The sequence below is a fragment of the Amblyomma maculatum genome, chromosome 2, assembly GCF_055883805.1.
Source record: "Amblyomma maculatum isolate TAMU_Amacu chromosome 2, ASM5588380v1, whole genome shotgun sequence".
NCBI classification, from domain to species: Eukaryota; Metazoa; Arthropoda; class Arachnida; order Ixodida; family Ixodidae; genus Amblyomma; species Amblyomma maculatum.
The window spans coordinates 114145476-114161019 of record NC_139345.1 but is presented as its reverse complement, the minus strand read 5'-3'; the positions used below and the strand labels follow the sequence as shown (position 1 = coordinate 114161019).

The window sequence follows — 15544 nt, the reverse complement described above, 5'->3', positions numbered from 1 at the left end:
CACATCATGTTCACAGCTGTTAGTATGAATTCCCCACTTCTTTTTATCGAGCTCTTAAAAGTCACTTCACCACCAGGCTAAGGGGGCACTAGAAGGAGCTGGCTCTTCAATTAACTTGGGGCAAAGTGCACAGAGTGGAAGAACGAAGCGGCCGGCTACGGATAGAGAAAAAAGGAGTTATGGGTTGTTGAAGAGGAGAAGACACTGACAGAACTGAGTGGCGTAAGGAAAGCAAAGACAGCAAATGGGTGCAGGATTGGGTAGCTGGAAACACAGCGCAGTGGTGTTATGGTGGTGGTGGCGGCAGCTGCTGCTGCGTGGGAGGCTGCGTGCCTTGAAGTATCGGAGATCTGGCTTCACTCGACTGCGATGCGTGCCTCTGAAGTACTGCCTCTTAAATAATGTGCTTCTGAAGCTTTTCCACTTAATTAACATCACCCTAATGATTCCATTCATATTTTAGTCTGCCGTTTGAGTTTTCAAGGTGGACCCTCTGCTGTGATTGGCCTCAACAGTCTGAGATTGCATTATAATTGTAATGAAATTACTTTAAATTTCACCTGAGTCCTCCTATTGTTCCTCCCTTGTATTGCATTCTTGTGAATACAGAAAAATACAGTAAAATAGTCACTTTTACACCATATTATCATTTCTATTGATGTCTGAAATAGCAATAGCATCAAAAAGGAGAATCTGGCTGCCAACTCATAATTCCACAAAAAATGCATAAATTTGAGATTTTTTGTGGGATTGCTGGAAACTAGTGGTCTTACACATCTCGGACCGCATCACACTAAATCTGACCTTGTCAAAGAGAGCTATGTAGAGGGAGAATCCGAACTGGTCCCGCAGTCCAATCTTGGCAGCGAGCTGTGCACACAGCTCACGAGCAGTTGTGGCGGAGTCTGCTAGCAAGGTCCGTGTGTTGCCATCCATGAAGGTGATGGGCAGCATGAGGGGCTTCTTGGACTTAGTGGCCTGCAGTTCAAGCCAAGATGGTGGCTGGCCCCGGGTGCCATTCATGAAGGTGCGCCGCAGCCGCTCTTCACAGTAGGGCGCATAGCCCGGTGGGCCCTCCCGGATCAGGTTGAGCAAGTACTTCACAAACTGCAATGAGACCGGCACCTCACTTGGGACCATCGCAAGACGTGTACAGCAAGGTACGCAACAGGAAAAGAACTCAAATGCTCGCACACTCATACGTCAAGATTTTTGCATATCACAGCTTGTGGCAGCATAAATATTCATATGAACAGCGCAAACACCAAGTTATGTTCAACCTGCAACCTCAGCCCATTCTTCCCAGCAATGCGCATACGCTCAGATGCATTGCATGTTATTAACATTTAATGTCTCTACACAAGGCATTACGCTCAGCACAAAAGGCAATTGCAATTTTACCTTGTCGGAAGGAGCAAAGCACCCAACGCAGAGCGACAAGAGGATCCAGCCTCTGGCATGAGAGTTCTTCTCTGGGTTGTTAGTCAACTGCTTGCAGATCTGACAGTAGATCTCGTCCCTGTTGAACATACAGACCACCATAAAATGAATGTTAGCAATTTCTTCAGATACAAGTTGATGCCTAATCTAACCAGATTTAAAGGCTTCAACTGGAACAGCTAGCCAGCCAGCCACAGAAAACCTTCAGGCTTACAAAATGCTCTCAGGAAAAAGGAATTCACTGTTCAAGCCTCCCTACCACAATGAAATTTCTTATTGTATGACTACACTGCTCCAAGTCTTCAATAAATGCATAAAAGACAGTGAGTAGGTCAGCTCTTCTGAGCGAGCTTTCTCAACTGACGAAGTGATGGTTGATACACAATGAAGCAAAAACAGTGCTACTGTTTCGGCAACATCGGAGACAAGTGTGCAAAACAACAATGGATTCACTGGCTTTACTAAAAACACTGAAAAAAAAAAAAAAAAAAAGACCTCCTTTCATTGCACCCAGTATCCAGCGTGGTACAGCAATGGCAAGAAATATGTAACAAATTATTTATTTAATTTCAAGTACTGACTATTCAAAAAGTGAAAAGAATGGCATTAAACACTCACATAACATGTGAAAGCTCACTGGTATCATACACGCCAGCATGAAAAATGCTGAAATTCCCACCTACATCAACTATACTGCACACTGTCCCTAAAGTGATCAGTCAGAGGACTGCCCTTGGGGCAATTTTTAGGAGATTATGACAAGTTCACATGCAAGTTGCCCATGTGAACAAGTGCTGACCTGAGCTCCTCTCGGAGGATGCCATGGCCGATGATGAAGTGCAGCTTCTCCAGGTTGGAGGTAGGCCGGCTCTCGAGCCAGTGGCTGTAGTTGTCGGCCGCCAGCTCCTCCTCCTGCAGGTGCCTGCGCACGTCCTCCGTGATCTTGTTCTTGCGCTTCAGTGTCAGTGACACAAGCTTGTTGCGGATGCTGCGAGACTTCTGCTTCGTGTAAGAGTCCTGAAATGAGAGAATAAAAGTGAATGTAAAGTAAGTTACACGAAATGTGCCAGTTGCCAGGTTTGCGTCAAACACTGTGAGGTAAGACTACAGTGAGGAAGGTCAATTGGAGTTGTACAGAAAAGTACCGCGACCAAATAGATTTCGGTACGCTCCGATTATGCTTTAAATTATGACGATGGATTTAGAAAAAAACAAAAAAAAAAAACTATTGTGCACCCTTCATGACATCAAAAGAAATATACGAACAAGAGAAAGGACACCTCAACCTTTGAAGCGTCTCTTTCTTCTTTGTGTGCCATGTTTAAAGGTCTCATTTCACTTTTGAAAACTATTTTTAATATATTTTTAATATAGTTACTAGCATAATGAATGAACTCATCTCTTAAAATTCATATCGGTAAATGAAAAAGAAATTAACATTATGCAACACGATCTTTTCATGCCCTTACCGTGTCAACACCCATCATCTGTGCTTCCCGGAAGTCCTTAGTCCTGATGAAGTTCCTGCCCAAGGTTGCAGTAACCTTGCTCATCACAGATGAATTGTCCTGGATTAAGAATTGGCATGTTTTAAGTTACTGGTACAAAAAAATAAAGGCAAATAACACGGATGCCACATGACAAACAGTAGAAAGATACATACCCTGTCCATTGTGTGAAACTTTGGCTCTGGCAAGTCGCCCATAAATCGCAGGATTGTGATCCATAGTGCCAAGGCAGCCTGCAACCAGGATTACATTGTTGCTCAGGGAGATATTGAGGACAAGCGTGAAATAAATGGCAAAGGGGCAGGTGAATAAAACAGCAGAATGCCACGCTATTATCAAAAGAATGACAAACACATTAAAGGTATCCCTCACCATTATAGTTAACATGCGTGACTCCTAATTGAAGTCTTAGAGGTCGAATGAAAGTTCAATATCCTTAAATGTTTGACACTAGCTGTGTCCACCCATTCCTGCATATTCTCCTTTCCTCTTGCTCACTGTAATCAGTGCATGCCACTGCAGTTATAAATGCAATTCATTTTCTGTACTACGATAATCTAATGACATCAAGCAAGAGCTAAGTAAACTGTTATTCAGTCAAAGTCATCAGCAAAGTGTGGTTAAAATAGAGCTCATATTATAGGTTGTCTTGGCTTTAATAACATTCAATGGCACTGGCAACAGGTGAGCACGACTGACCATGGTGTCACCCTGTGTCTGCAGGGGAAGCAGGGAGTTCTTAAGAGGCTTCCGCTGATACTGGTGGCTGGCAGTGCCTTGGAAGTAGGTGGCCGCAAACTTCTGGAACTTGTATTCACTGAGGTCATCCTTGTCTTCAGGCACGGCGGGGATCGAGCCCTCCACCTCACCCCCATTGATGGCATTCTCCCGAGAAGCTTCCAGGTCCTGCACATAATTCAGGAAGTGTTTCTACCGTGATGCACAGGCCTCGTGTCTATGTATGAGACAGTAGAAAGCAGGCATTATTTAACACAGTGTGAGGTAGTCTCAACAAGTGAACCTGAAGGAATGATCCTGCTGAACAGTGTTAAAGCTTGTGTTAGAAAAGGAAGACATATGCACAAGTATAAAGAGAATTCTGAGTGTTGATTTTGTGACCACATCTTTGTTGATCACTGCAGTGATGGAATAACCATGATAATGGTAATAGTGCGTGGTTAATGATGCCAATCTTGTGTTAGCAAGACTTTTCATATGGAGCCCTGCAACTAAAACAAAACCTGTGCTGTTTCAGCCAAAAAATCCAGAAAGATTTACAATTGAATTGCAGAACATCACAAGTTGATATTGTACCTTAAGTTAAATGTCTTGGCGTACTCTTTGAACGACATATGACATGGAACATGCACATAAATTTAGTCATAGCCAGGTTGTCACATGTGTGCGACATACTCAACAAGTTACAGTTTTATTTACCAAGAAGCATTGAACTCATAATATACAACAGTTTGTTCATGTCCCACATGAAATATTGTCATTTAGCGCAGGCAACCGTCACTTTCGGCAACATTAACAAACTTCACACGATTCAAAAGAAAGCTGTCGGTGCTATTACTAAGTTTCTGCAAGGCTGTCATACGGAACCCCTCTAATGACCTTGGTTTACCCTCAATACCCAAACTTCATAAAATGACACTTCTTAATTGGCATGAGATGTCCATTAAGTGTAATGACAATTACTTCAGTACTGTTTCCCATCTTGAAAAAAGAAGAGCACATGGCACTTGCATGCTGCAAAAGTGGGAAGTTCCGTGTACTTGCATCAACTATGAAAAGCAAATGCTACGTTTTCTTCTCCCTAGTTGTTTCAATACAAATACACAAGCTGATTGCTCCATGTAAATTTGTGCCTCTTTCTTTTCCTTCCTTTTCTTTTAATTTTTTTTTCTTTCATTTTCCTGCCTACATGAAAAAGTGAATGTTCATGAATTGTATAAGTGTAGGTGTGAAAGTGTAAGTTCATGCACTGCATTCGTTTTCTTGCTGTGCCAGCCTATGTCAAGAGTACGGTGCCATAGACCTCTTCAAGCTGTTTGTGTGACTTTAAGTCTACGGTCCCCGGTATCAATGTAAAACATCCTGAAATAAAGTGAATTTCAATTTGATTCCGGCAGCATGTTCCACCATCTTCCATTTGGAGTTTAGTGGTTAGGATTATAATGAATATTCACTAATACTCCCCCAGGCCATTTATCACACAAGAGCTAAGGAATAGAAACTAATATGGATTTCTACTGAATCATTATCTGGGAATATCCAGAAACTGCCTGAAATTTCAGACATGAGAAAATTCCAAGTTGTCCTTCTTTTTCCTTTTTTGAAATACAGATGAAACTCGATTTAACGAAGTTGAGGGGAGCTGTGAATTATTTCGTTAAATTGGGAATTTCATTAAATCGAGTGAGGTATTTCTCGGTCCTATAATTTGGTGCATTTGATTATAAGGTCCGGCGGCACCCAAAAAGCTACCGCAGCATCATACTTGCGAAGCCTTAATGCTCCCAAAATGAAATGCGGCCAGCAAAAATGACTGACGCCTTTAGCGCACAAAAAAACAAAAATTGTTACTCATCAAGAAGAGCCCGAGAGAACTACAAATTTATTTTCCAGCAATCAAGTTAGTGATCTTTGTCTGCGCGCGCTTTGTGAGCAATGATCGCACCGATTTCTCATAGGTCTGAAGTGCTATGTATAACACTGTAGGCCTAACAAGCTGAGCTTGAGAGAAGTATGCACTCAAAGGCACGGGGAAATATCCACAGAAGCACAATGGCGAACGAACCACACGAAGCACGCCACAAAAAAAGCACTGAACAGCAACACCGCCCCATGGAATGCGACATGAGACTTTTTTTACCGCTGTCACCATCTGGTGAGTTCAACTCAACACTAAAACTCTTGTATTGCGTCGCGCAGTTTGAAAAAAAAGCGGGACGAAGATGCCCCGCACTGGTACCGTGGGCTTGCAATCAATAAATTTTGGGGGTGCTCTCTACAAAATAGACCAAAAATAGCCCCTTTCCACCTTCATTTTTCGAAAAAAGGTTTGTTAAATCAGGACAGATCATAGAACTGATTTCGTTATTGCGAGTTAGTCAAAGCTTTGGATCCTATGGGCATCTGACAGGGAATTACAATATCTTCGTTAAATCGGGACTTTCGTTAAATCGAGCTTTGACTGTAATGAAAAAGAGAGAGACGGCTTCATCAGACTGCTGCAAAGGCAAAAGCAATTAAATTTGCAATTCTGAAATCCTCGTTTTTTTGCTAACAAAAAAAAAAAAAAAGTTTTGGTTCGTTTAAGAAATTATCTCTGAGAATCACAAAATTGAACTGAATTGAAGTGAAGCTTCACTTCTCACTACCAAGAAACGCCATACAAAGAATACCTTCCAAAGTGGACAGGTCTGAAGAACTGAGCACTAAATCGAATCATAGCTTTCATCAGTCATTAGCATTGCGACTTTCTCACGTATCTGGATAATGAAACTGAAGTTTGAGCCCAGAGGCAAAGCCTCCTCTCGATAATTAATAGCTCCAGCCCCACTGTACTAGTTGAAGCTAGGTTAAACAGACTCACCAGCGCGGCGCACACTTTGGGACCCCCACAACGAGTCCAGACGTAGACCTTCTCGCCCACCCACACGTCACCTCCACATTTGCACCTGTCCACACGAAGCCGCCTCACATGCACCAGGCGCTCGGCGTACGTGCTCCCAGCATCGATGCACACGTAAGAGTACAGTGCGAATCTCTTGCGGTGCCACCCATGAGGCAGGCTCATTGCGCCACCGACTGTGGCACACAGTAAACAATTGGGAAGTGCCGACCCAAGGCCTTCTCTCTATGCAACAGTGAGCAAACATTCCGTTTCCCTCACTAGACCCCATTCCACGCATGGCTGCCTCCACATCCTCCAATTGAGGCGCCTCCCCCGACAGACAGGCTTCCGTCAATGGTCAGATGCAGAGTTTTGGCAAAATGGCCTGCCCTTTTGTTTCCACTACAGGCTGGAAAAGTGTCAGCGATGCTACCTAGGAAATTTGAAGCTGCATTGTCTGGTACCACATGGCCCATTAATTGCATACGGGATGATGATGACAGAAACAGGTCCCCGTCGAATGAACTGGCACAGATATAAGCTTCGACTCAGCAGTTTTATCATGAAGGTAAAGAGGCCAGCACAGCTATTGTGCGGAGACAGCCAAACTGTTATTTTACCAACTTATTAACAAACTGCAGGAAATATAATAAAGTGGCTGTGACGCCTCCCCCAAGAAACCACTCGGGAAAAAAAAGAAAAAGAAATGCTTGTTGCCAGTAGGTTGTAAACCCAAGCCAAGTCAAAAAGATCAGCTCTGATGGCCACAGCGTTAGACCACTTCACCATCTCGGTAGTCAGCTTCTTTACGTACTAAGCTGTCAGTCTTTCACGCTGTGCTTCGAATGCCGTTGTCTTCATTTCATCTGACAAACTTGCTCAAGAGACCGTAATTAGCCACCCTTCATCCTAACAGAAAGCCTAATGCACCTAAGCTAAACATGGCAAGACGTGGTAAACCAAAGCTAAACGAAGCAGAACTTTGCTAAACGAAAGCAAAATTTTGCTTCTGCATGCACAGCTGTGCTTAGCCAAGCTAAACCGATGCTTAACGTAAAGAATTTGGGCCTTTTGCATTACACCAGTGAGTGCTTGCAACTAGCCAATTGAGCAATCTTGGCAGGGTACCTGTTATTTTCGAAGCAGGTGCGATATGACCAAGAATTTTGGTGGATATCAGTCACGACTGAAAAGTATGTGCCTGAGAGGCTGCTTAGGCAGTCTCAAGCACCTCTGGAGAGAATTTGGTAGCGAGAATCAGCTTCTATGCTATAAAGAAAGGGTCATGCTTAAAACCATCTTTTGGCATTCTCAGTACTTACAGGAAGTACAAAAAAGAAAAAATGACTTCTTTGTGTTAGCATGCATAGCCCTTTTCTTATTTGAACTGCTTAATTATTGCACGCCTTCGTTTGACTGTCTCGAGTCTAAAAGCCCAATAATGGCCACACAGTCACAGAGTACCAAAAAACAGCGCAAAAAGTTTTGTGATGACACTACACAATGTAAAGCCACAGAGAGGAATGCCGTTGGTTACCTTGAATGCCGACGGGCCCACTTGTTCATTGACAGACTCTGATCGAGGCAAAAAGTCAAATATGACATCGACCTTGGGGGAAGAAAGAAGAAGAAAAAAAAACAACAACATTAAAGTCACACGTCTTCTGTCAAACTCTGTTCATCAGTGCGGATAAAAAAAGCCACCGCTTTGCATTAAAAGTGGCAATACTGCGTCTGAGGATGTACAAACAGACATGGTAGAAACAAAAGAAAATGTGGTACAGAAAGCAATGTCTTATGACTGGTACAGCATACAAAACAGCAAAGTTACTGAATAAACAGTAGAAAAATAAAAATTCTGCAGACCGTCTTGTCTTTTCCTAACACCCGTGCTGAGCCATTTTCCTTGCAATAATAATAATAATAATAATAATAATAATAATAATAATAATAATAATAATAATAATAATAATAATAATAATAATAATAATAATAATAATAAAGCAGAGAAAGTTATCTGAATCCCTCACAAGCTAAAGAGGTTGCAGAGGCTGACGGAGTTTCCAGATAAAAATAGCTTCCACTATTCTATAGTAAATTGACAGCCTCATCTTATCACACATGGCAAGTCCTCAAAGTAAAAGAAGTGTATGTAGCTAAATTAAACACAAAGCTGAGTGCGACAAGTACAGACATAGGTGAACATATTGTACTGTTCCATCAGTTTTTCACGGTTTGCCCTATTCTTTATTTCAGAAATTAAAATGAGCATGAAGGAAAGAACTGCACAGTGTAGGTGAACATAGATGCAAACCATGTACCACTCTCCCAGGCACACAGCCAGGAGTATTTTTGGGGGTGAGACTCAAGGTAATTTGCTGTACATTATTATGCAGCAGATGGAGGTGTGGAGGAGAGATGCTGAAGGGAGAATCCTTACAAAAGAACTGCCAAAAACATAAAAAAACTGGGGTTAGATTACCTCGGTTTTTGGGGAGTGTGGAGGAAAGACATACGCCTGTGCTCTCTTCACTTTTGCACACTGTTCTCAGAGGAGTATATATAAGCCTTAGTTCTTAAAGCTCCTTCAAACCACTTATCGCTATACAGCACAGGGAAAACTATTCCCTGACCTTAGCTTCGTTGCCTGTGCCCACACTGCTCTCCTGTCACTCATTCATTCACAGTGGTCAAGACTAGCAGCAGCAGTAGCTCCTAAGCTGCATGTTTTGCTTGGATGTTAAAGTATACTATGTAGCAGAAAAAAAAAAGAAGCTAATTATTGCCGAATCTGATATGCATTTGCACACACATAAGAAAGAGAGGCAGTGACCAACCAGTTTGGAGTCGTCGAGTGGTTCGTCCTGGCGACTAGCAGCATCCTTGATGACGGCCATCTTCTGCTCCAAGTTGCGCTGAACCAGCACATCTTCCTCCTGCTGCCGGATGTGGAGTTCCTGCAGCCGCTCCTGAGAAGAGTTAAAAAAAAGTTTGGAGCAAATAAAAATGGCAAATGAACACGTATACAGTCGAACCCGGATATATCGAACTCGAAGGGGATCGCGAAATAGTTCGATATATCGATAATTCGATATACAAAAATCGGCTTGTGACGGCACTTACGATGCCAAAAAACGATACCGTATTTGTCGCATAAGCAACCCACTCGCATAATGAACCCACCCTGCACTTTTGCATGGAGAATTTGAAAAAAAAAAAAAAAAATTAAGCGTTAAGGCCAGCTCCCTCACATGCAAGCGATTGAGCGATTTCAGGGACGAGCGGCAGTGACAGAGCGAAAAACTTCTAACTCCCTCTCGCTGCTCGAGCCACCGCGGCAGCTCTAAACTAGGTTTCTGTGTTGCTGCAGCAGAAATCGCGAGCGTTTTCGCTTGCATGTCGATGGCGCGCGTCACTCCGTTTCGGTCGTCTCATCCACAGCTCATTGGCAGCGTGCCAAGATGCTGCGCAGTGATAACATCCAGGCGCGTTTATCTTTTTGATAGCTCCTGCGGTGGCTGGGCGTGAACTTTGTGCCCGTGATGGCTTGATTGCACGTGCAAGCCTGGTTCGATTTATCACGCCGCGCTTGGGGCGGGCGTCATGATCGCAGCAGCTGACCGCGTGCTTTCGTTGACTCATACATGCAAGAATAAAAGACTCCCGCAAAAAAAAAAAAAAAAAGTTGTTTCTTAACGTTCGAACAGCACAATGATAAGAAAGGATGACTCGCAAAACAAAAACAAAAAAACAAAGTGAGAGCTGCCGCTTTTTAACGTCCGCAGGCACCACAGCTACAGTGCCCTAGAAGGGGCAGTGCAACGAGCGGAGGCGGCGACGCATGGAGGCGCTTGACTCCGCCGGTGGCGAACGTAGCGGCGGTGCTGCTGTCGGCCAATCTTGAATGTTGTTGCCGGTTGTGCACGTGGGAATGGACGCCCGTTGAGCTTGCTGGGCTGTGTGTCGCGTTTTTGTGTGTGAATGTTGGTCGCTACAAAGCTCGAATGGCTCAGAAGCAACGCCTGAACCACTGCTTCGCACCTGGGTGCAGCACAGGGTACTCCCGAATCAAGCAGGCGGCCAAACTCTCGTTATTCAAAGCGCCAGCTGACCCGGAGAGAAGCGTGTGGAAACGTAACCTTCTCAGAGGCGACAGGAGACTCACACCGGATTGCGCTGTTTGTGAGTTGCATTTTGAGCAGCATGTCATTGTCAGGGACTATGTTCATAACATTGACGGCAAGGAGGTGCGAATTCCACGCGGAACCCCGACGCTCACACCTGACGCTGTTCCAACAATTCTACCCAACGCTGCTTCATATTTAAGCAAGTGCTTGCCTCCTAAAAGAAATGTAAGGAAGAGGGAACCTGCAAAAGATATCATGCCTAGGAAAAAGCCACGACTGAGTACAGATACGCCCGACGTCTTGGACGAGCCCGTGATCAGCGACAGCGCGGTTACAATTGCCTCTTTGAGAAAAACAACGCTGCCCGATATGTACTGGTCGTATCATGAGCTGCGTAATGCTGATGGCGTGTGTCATCGGGCTGCAATGCCCACCCAACGCCACAGCAGTTTCTGCTCACAGTCACTGCTTATCATTTTACAACCTCGCCAACAGTGTTACAGGTGGCAATGTCGGGGAAGATACTATCAGTTCTCTGCTCGGCGTTGAAGACAAAGAGGAAAATGCAAAACAGAAACTGATGGACATTGTAAAATCCTACACTGACAAGCCGGTACCCTCATCTCCTTCAGGAGAAGCTATGGAACATCCATACCATGTGAAGAGGAGTGACTCGAGGCTTATATGCCACATTGCCGGTTACGTAGCAAGGAAGTGTGTATTGCCCAGCAACTGTTCTTCTTGCACTGACCATCTCCTGCTTCCAGCACAGGAAGGGTGCCGCTTAGCTGCAGTAGAATATATACTGCACAACGACCGGGGTGGCTTATCCTTCACTTGAACTGTTCAGATTCATCACACGCTTAGAGGATGTCTTTACAAACTGCTTTAGTGCACGGAAACTGCACCGTGAAAGCATTATGGATGTTCTGTAGATGATTCATAAAGCTGCTCCACTACAGGTTGGATGCGAAGAGCACGTAAATAACCTAACTCCAAAGATTGTTGGCTTTTATATCACCATGAGGCTAGATTTTTTTGTGAAAGGACTACACAAATCAAATCTGCTGAAAAAGCGTAACTCTGCTAAACACATCAAACTCAGCAGGTAGAACTAAGTGCAGTGTAGCTTTGCACACTACCATTTTTCGTTGTCTTGGTCTGCTATTTTATGCATGTGCTCTGTGCGTGACATACATATTGTGTTGCCTTATTCAGCTGTCCTGTTGAAACATACAGCCCCACATCCATGTTGTAATTGCATACCCAATAAGCCCTTCTAGTGCAGCTAATGTGTTATGTGGTAAACTTTGTTCGATGTATATTTTGTTCTGTGCTCTGTAAAGCACAAACTGCATGCTTGTGCTTTATTTTTTTTTTTGTTACATAACCTTGTAAAAGCCCTTCCTAAGCACGGTCGCTTAAAATGAAGTAACGGTTTCGCCATTTAAGTTTCCCTGTTGGCCCTCTGCTTCATTGTTTGTTTTGGTCAATTTGTGCAGTTGAATGTGTCGTTAAGCTCCTGTGAATAAATTGCTTGTGTGCACGCATGCGAGACTCAGATGTGTTTACTCGTGGATGGATGCTATGGCTATTCCCTTCAATTAGTGCGAGAATTTTCTATGTAATGTGCGTAATTAGCTTTTGTGCTACCATCAACGAGTTCTGTCGGATGTTGATAATTTGCATGATTTTTTTATTTCTCCAGTATGCTTTTGAAAAATGTACCAAACTTCAGTAAGCGTGCAGTGTAACTATTTAATTCGATAAAAACAAAACTGCAGCGCTACTTCTGAGTTCATGATTCTTTTCAATGCGTTTAGTGGGCGGAGAGAGGGGCACTAAGTTTGTTTCAGTGGGTGCGTTGTACCTAATTTAAGCACTCAATATTTATTCCTTCGATATAACTATGACTGAAACGGCTACAAACGGTAGTTTTGAAGGAAGTTAGTTTGAAGGAAAGAAGGTAGTTTTGTACGGCTAGAGAAAAACATCTCTGCTTATAATGTGCGCCATCCTGAGGTGTGGTATGTTCCAAATTGTAGAACCAATTATGGAAATCAAATGTTAAAAAAAAATTTAAATTGCCTACACTTCTGAATCATATGATAAAGGATGCTAACATTGACCTATCAGATATATCACCAAAAGAGCTGCGTTTATTGTTTGTATAATGTTGTCATATGATTTTCTTGTTCTTCTTGCCTGTTTTATACTTATTTTTTTTAATGATGTTGTCATATCCGACTGTGTTCTCTCGCCGCACGCTTCTATCCTACCCCGTGTGCTTTTCAAGCTGTTCATACAGCTTTTTTCTGTCCTCCTCGCAGCATCTTTTTGTTGTGGAATAAATTTCAAAGCATCTGCGCTAGACAAAACCATTCGAGCGCCTTCGAGAAACGCGAGCGCTTCGCTTACCCGCTGCGCCCGCTTGGAAGATTGGTCGACAGCAGCGCCGCCGCTACGGGCGACGCTGCGAGGGTCGCGCGGGGAGTGGCGGTCACTGCACTGCCCCTTCTAGGGCACTGTACCACAGCCACCTCAGCCGCTGTGCGCGCAGACAACATACGCTGGAGAAAGCGTCGACGACTGTCTGAAAACGGGCTGAGCTGGTTTGGCGCATGTGTAGCGCGTGCTGAAGGAGAGAGATAGCTTGGCAAAAGGATGGGCACACCCACGCACATGGCTTGCAAACGTCATGTGTTGGCGCGTGGAAAACGATAACTGCAGATGCGCGCGCCTTTGGGGAATGGGCGCGGCGCTGCCCAGACCAGCCGTCGCCGAACTGTCCCCTCTCATTCCTTCCGCACGTGGCTTGAAAACGGCACGCGGCAAACGGCCAAGGATGATGCGATAGTCTTTGGGGAAGGCACGCTTTTCAGTGCGCGGTGCGGAGTTCGATATATCGAACGACCGGTGAAATTAAGTTCGATATATGACGCGGTTTTCCTATACTTTTACATGGGATTTTCAAGGGGATATTCCGTGAATTCGATATAACCAAAATTCGACCTATCCGGGTTCGATATATCCGGGTCCGACTGTATGTCTTTAAAAATGTGACAAAGCAGAAAGTATGCGCAAAGGACACTTTGACTGCTGGCAGTTTCAGAAAAATGTGTTGCTCCACCTTTGCCTTTTTTTTTTTTGTTTCTGTAAAGCCTAAAGTTTCCCTTCTATTTTCTGTGCCATAATTTCAGTCAAAGGTAAGTAAGCTGTGGAGTCACCTGAGCAAAACTATAAAGCAGTACATGTACAGGTATATGCAAAGTCCCCATTTACACCGTGTGTTCTTCCAGTCTGATGTGGATAGTAGGTCATTTGAATAGCAGTGTGTCAAAGGTTGAAACTTTATTTACTACTCACTGGTTTTATAATAGTCCTTTGCAGCTGCTTAAGGATCATGGCCACCTCTTTTGCCCTCGTCAGAAAAACATGAGAGAATATGGGTGCTTGCTTGGAGGCAGAGATTGCATTACAGATATAATAACTGCGTGGTATGGCGAGGAGCGGATGACTGTGAGGGCAGGACAGGGAGGACATAATCAGGTGAGCATGAATGGGACTCTGTAAAAGGCATTTCACTGAGTGTACCGTTTATTACCACTGCAGGAGTTTGGATCCCCTGCTGGCAGTCAATTACAAGAGGGCAATGAAGGGCTCTAGGAAAGAGGTAAAATTTTTGCGCAATGTTGAGTGTGAAGATTTCTGTACAACTGAGGTATTCGTCTGCATTAGGGGGTGTTCTCGAGTTTTTCTTCTTTTCAAAAAGAGTTCTTGTTTACTTATACTTGCCCACAAGACAATTTGTTAGCCACCGTTCACATAACTACATGCTCATGTGGCGCCACCTGTCACTTAGCAGGCCTTCTCGTGAATTGGGATATAGCAAGAAAATGTATCGGTATTACACGCAGAGTGTACTTTAAGCTTTGGCCAGGACCCTAAGTGCTGGTGCGACTGCAGCATATGGTGGCACAAGAGCTCTTCTAGGATCTAATGTCAAAATTTGGACTCGTTGGTTCATTGTTTGTAAAGTCGTAGCACAATCAGTTGACAAGGGACGGAGACAAGATGTCGACACACAGATGGTGATGTAAGAATGAATTTTGCCAAGCAGCGTAGTCACATCATAAAACTCTTTTGTCTCATCACTGCAGACATTTTTTCTTTAGTCCTCTATGTCAACCATACTGACCTTATTTCCCTACCTGTAAAATGCCTTTTTGTTGAACTCATTTAAGCCAAGTTTGTTGGCTTGTGTAGTGTTAAAGGAAACTAATGGCAGATGTTTCCAATGTGATATTACACACTGCTTCAAAATTTAGTGCAGAAAAAAAGAAGTGTCATAGATGTCTACATTATAAGTTGTGTTCACATAGGAAACGAATTTACTGTCGAATGATGACCTTTTGAAACTAGGCCGACAGTTTGTTTTAAATAACATGAGATATAAAACCCTAAGACTGGCTTAGATTCCAGGATTTCATCGTCGTATCGCAGAGCCAAACCATAAAAAAAAAAAAGTAGCACACAGATGGTGCCTTCACAAGACGCCAACGCAAGACGACACTGTAGCTGTTAACATCTGCTGCCAATGACAATAAACGCACACATGAGCAATGACTCAATGACTGCAATTCTGCTCTCGTTTTTTCTACGGTGTTGTAGTGTGGGCACGTTCTTCGGCAGCCCAAGTTTTCGCATGTGGTTTGTCACTGAAATCATGTATCATGCACTAAGTTAGCAGTATCAATATAGTGCCGCCTTCGATCGAAAAGTGTTTGGTGCAGAACAATGCAAGCCGAGCGGGACTTCGGCGTGGATGAAGAAAAAAAAAATGTTCG

General features: G+C 43.7%; 1 protein-coding gene across 2 annotated transcripts in view; it reads right to left on the bottom strand.

Annotated features, from left to right (window-relative positions):
• Positions 1–15544, bottom strand: part of ck (unconventional myosin-VIIa ck) — a 151954-nt gene that overhangs the window by 26840 nt on the left and 109570 nt on the right. For both annotated transcript variants that reach the window (XM_084595119.1, XM_084595118.1), the window contains exons 19-26: positions 9408–9539; positions 8108–8179; positions 3648–3854; positions 3104–3181; positions 2910–3008; positions 2240–2457; positions 1402–1519; positions 805–1107 (exon numbers count right to left, since the gene is read on the bottom strand). In XM_084595119.1, coding sequence (XP_084451245.1) covers positions 805–1107; positions 1402–1519; positions 2240–2457; positions 2910–3008; positions 3104–3181; positions 3648–3854; positions 8108–8179; positions 9408–9539 — 1227 coding nt within the window. The remainder of the gene's footprint in view (positions 1–804; positions 1108–1401; positions 1520–2239; positions 2458–2909; positions 3009–3103; positions 3182–3647; positions 3855–8107; positions 8180–9407; positions 9540–15544) is intronic.